Source organism: Peromyscus leucopus, chromosome 7 (genome assembly GCF_004664715.2).
Source record: "Peromyscus leucopus breed LL Stock chromosome 7, UCI_PerLeu_2.1, whole genome shotgun sequence".
Taxonomy (NCBI): domain Eukaryota; kingdom Metazoa; phylum Chordata; class Mammalia; order Rodentia; family Cricetidae; genus Peromyscus; species Peromyscus leucopus.
The window spans coordinates 49616694-49620637 of NC_051069.1; the positions used below are offsets into that span (position 1 = coordinate 49616694).

General features: G+C 54.0%; 1 protein-coding gene across 1 annotated transcript; it reads right to left on the reverse strand.

Moving 5' to 3' along the window:
- Positions 1-1133: 1133 nt before the first annotated feature.
- On the reverse strand, positions 1134-2784 carry Pigy (phosphatidylinositol glycan anchor biosynthesis class Y). The gene is made up of 2 exons (XM_028872535.2): positions 2677-2784; positions 1134-1793 (listed from the first exon to the last, which is right to left on the reverse strand). The coding sequence occupies exon 2, from the start codon at positions 1519-1521 to the stop codon at positions 1306-1308; it is 216 nt and encodes a 71-aa protein (XP_028728368.1). The 5' UTR covers positions 1522-1793; positions 2677-2784; the 3' UTR covers positions 1134-1305.
- Between the last annotated feature and the right edge of the window lie 1160 nt (positions 2785-3944).

The following is a 3944-nucleotide window of genomic DNA, read 5'->3' on the forward strand; positions in this document are numbered from 1 at the left end:
AATTCCTTGAATAAGAATCCTAGAACCGGGAAACCTGACCCTGACCTTGACCATGACCTTCAACACCTGGTAACACCTGATACCAAAAAAATAAAGGTAACTTTATAAAGTCAAGATTTGTTTTCCTCTTTAAAAAATGTTTTGTTTTGTTTTATGTGTGTGTGTGTGAATATATGCCACATGTGTGCAGGTGCCCAGAGTCCAGAAGAGGGAGTCCGTTGTGAGCCACCAATGTGGGTGCTGGGAACTGAACGGGGTCCTTTTCAAAAGCACCTGGTGTAAGAAACTGTTGAGCCATCTGCCCAGCCACAAACTCATTTTGATATTTGATATTTCCAGCTTCCAGATGTTGACAGTTGTATCTATCACACTAGTTCTAATTAATTTCTCTACAACTACTCCATCCAGGACCTCTCGGTGGAGTCATCCCTAACAGAAGACTTCACCACTGACCTCCAGGCTGAAACAAAATTCCAAATTATTATTTGAGACAATCTCACTATGCAGCCTTGACTGGCCTGGTACCCACTTGTGTAGATCAGGCTGCCTCGAATTCAAGGAAGACACACCACACACACACCACCCCCACCCCCCCACCCCACCCCCGTCTCTGCCTCCCAAGTGCTGGGATTAAAGTATGTGCCACCATGCCCAGCTTCCAAATGACTAATATTTAAATGAATGGGATTTTAAAAATAGTCTTTAGGGCTGGGGCTGGGTAGCTGACAGAGTGCTGGCTTAGAAAGCATGAAGCCCAGGGTTTCTTCCCAGCACCACACAACAGGATGTGGCAGTAACTGCCTCTCATTTGAGCACTCGGGTGGAGGCAGGAGGGTAAAGGTCAAGGTCATCCTCCCCAAGGTTTGAGGTGAGCCTGAACTAAAAAAGAAGAGAAAGGAAATAGAAGGCTGGAGAGATGGCTCACGGGTGAAGAGCAGTTACTTAACTTGCTAGGGTCGCAGAGGGACCCATACGGCTCTCAGCACCCAAGGCAGGCAGCACACAATAGCCTGAACGGCCAGCTCCAGGAGATCCAACCCTCTTGTGGCCTCTTTGGCCACCCACTCTCACGTGCGCATACCCACACCCAGACACGTAATTAAAACTCAGTCTTAAAAAGAAAAGAAACTGTCTTCAGATAGACTGGTGGTGTTCCTCCCTCAAGACATTTTAATGAACGTGTTATTCTGCCACCGCACTGACATCAGAATCTGCAACTCCAGAGGGCAGAACCCAATGACCAGGACGCTCCTGCCGCCAGGGCGACTCGTCACGCAGGTCCCCGCGAGAGGGGCCGAGGCTGCACTAATTATGTCTGAAGAGCTTCAGCCCCATCCAGGTCCACAGGTGGAAGAAGACGTACACCGGCACGGTGACCGGCAGCAGCAGGCTGTAGAAACACAGGCTGCTGGCGCTGGTGCAGCCCTGGGGGAAGCCTTCCTCCACAGAGGCCGAGTAGAACAGGCCTGCCAGTGAGACCAGCGGGATGAGGACAGTCAGGGTGGGCAGAGACGGGAACATCCTCCTCCCTTAGAAGGTATACAGTGTCAAAAACTCGGCTCTTTGAAAAGTTCTGCTCCTGTGCTGGTCCGCTCCGTCTGATCTTCCCTTCGTCCCAACTCCTCATTCATCCAGGCACGCGGCCATGCTTCCCGAGGTCACAAGAACCCCTGCGTCCCCAGGCCGGAGGCGCGGGCTCTTCAGCCTGGTTCTGATCCGATCGATCCACCGTCACATGCAGCGACCGCAGACAACACACGTGTCCCCCGCAGAGCAGGGTGAAGGATTCTTAACTGTATGAGAAAAGTGCAACTGGGTAACAAGATGAAGGGAGGGGAGAGTAAAGAAAGGGGTACAGAGAAGCAGACTCCAACTTCAGCGCTGAGCAGGTTACAGACAGGAGGATTGCTGGGACCTACAGGTCCTCCTCCATCAGCATCCCCAAGCCACCAGGACCGACTAGAAAACAAATCTTTTAAAGAGTGTCTTCCCTCGGGAGGCAGAGGCAGGTGGATCTTTGTGAGTTCGAGGCCAGCCTGGTCTACAGAGTGAGATCCAGGACAGCCAGAGCTACACAGAGAAACCCTGTCTCGAAAAACAAAACAAAACAAACAAACAAAAAAAGTGTCTCCCAAAGCTGCCTGTGGTGACTCACACCAGAAGAACGGCACTTCTAACACCACAAAGTGTCATCCACTACTTTGGGAAGTAAGCAGTTTGAAAAGCAGGATGACGGGCAGGTGGACGATCACGTTTTTGTGAACTGGGAAGTGGAATGGGACCTACAAACCTAGATTCACTCAGACGAACAGACCGCAGCCTCTGAGTGGATGCGTCCCACACGCCGAGGACCGGCTGGGGACCCGCACCGGAACCCGCCGTCGCTGCACGGGCAGCGCCAGCCCTGGGCCCGCGGGGACGCGAAGGGGTACCAAGGTCCCGCGGGGAGCGATGGCCGGGCGGACAGAGCCGAACGGAGCCGGACACAGCCGAACGGAGCCGGACACAGCCGAGCCGAAGCAGGACAAGCCGAACCCGGCCGAGCCGAAAGCAACCAGCCGGCAGAGCGGAACCGGCGCAGACGCCTATGTGGCGCGAGGCGGCCGACGTCCCGCCCCCTACCGGTCCCAACAGCTCCTCGGCCCGTATCTCGGGACCTCCAGACCCTGAACTCACCATCGGGGCCTGCAGGGTCCCCGGTCCCGGCGGCGCCCGGCCGTGACGGTCACCGTTCCGCGGAGGCGGGGCAATCAAATCCCTGCAGGGGGCGGGGCGAGAAGCCCAGATCCCGCGAGCGAACCACCCGCGCCTGCTCATTGGACAGCGCGCCACGCCTCCGCTCCGCCCCCAGGCTCCGCCCCGCGGTCTTGAGTGACGGGTAAAGGCAGCACGGCGGTGAGAGGAGCATGATAGATGGGGTCCTGGGGCGCCCCGCCGGCTCTGGCTGGGTGTCCTGTACGTCCGTCCTGCTGGAGGTAGGATAGGAGCATGTTTGCCACAGAGCGGACAGTGGCGTCTTTCCGCATCAGAAGCCTTCCCTACTTCTAATGGATAAACCTGGAGCCTGAACCGCTCTTGGCCTCAGCTGCCAACTGACTTGAGCCTCTAAAGCGGAGGGAAAAGAGTCTAATTGGTTGTTTTACATATGAATTTGAAATGTCAAAATAATAGTGTGGACCGCTGTGATGGCTTAGCGAGTGTAGACGCTTGCTGCCAAGCCTGATTACCTGAATTCGGTCCCAGGGAACCCACATGATGGAGAACCTATTTTCTCACATTGTCCTCTGACCTCCACACACGCACCGTGGCACTCCGGCATGTATTCACGAAAAAAGTGTAAAATGCAGTTTAAAGAGAGAACGTATCCCGACGTGGGGACACACACTCCTAATCTCAGCACTCAGGGGGCAGAGGCAGGAGGATTTCTGTGAGTTCAAAGCCAGCCTGGTTTACACAGCAAGATCCAGGTCATCCGGACTACATAGTAAGACCCTATCTGGGCGTGGGGTGGAGGTTAGGGGGATTCGTGTTCGCAAATGCTGTCCTTGTCGCCAGCCACGGCTTCCATACGGAGACAGAGTGTAATGTCTGAGCCCAGCGAACCGAGGAAGGAGTCTGAGCTTGGATTCTATGCACTACTACACAGGAGCCTCCACCCTTTCGCCTTCCTGCAAACTAAAAGATCAGAAAGTTTTTTTTTCCTAGAGGTCCGTAGTGGTGTAGGGTCCATGCAGTTTTTGTTAGACCACGAGGTGGCAGGAGAGAGCCAAGAACAAAGCTGCCTTATGGACTATACACAGGCACACGCCTTTGCACACACACACACACACACACACACACACACACACACACACACAATCAGATAATAAACTTTTTAAATTAAGTATGTTAAAAACGGAACAAAAACTTAGGAGCCAGCAAGATAGTTCAAGTGGTAAAGGCAC

Coding starts and splice junctions, on each gene's coding strand:
- Pigy (XM_028872535.2), bottom strand. CDS start 1,521: ATGTTCCCGTCTCTGCCCACCCTGACTGTCCTCATCCCGCTGGTCTCA.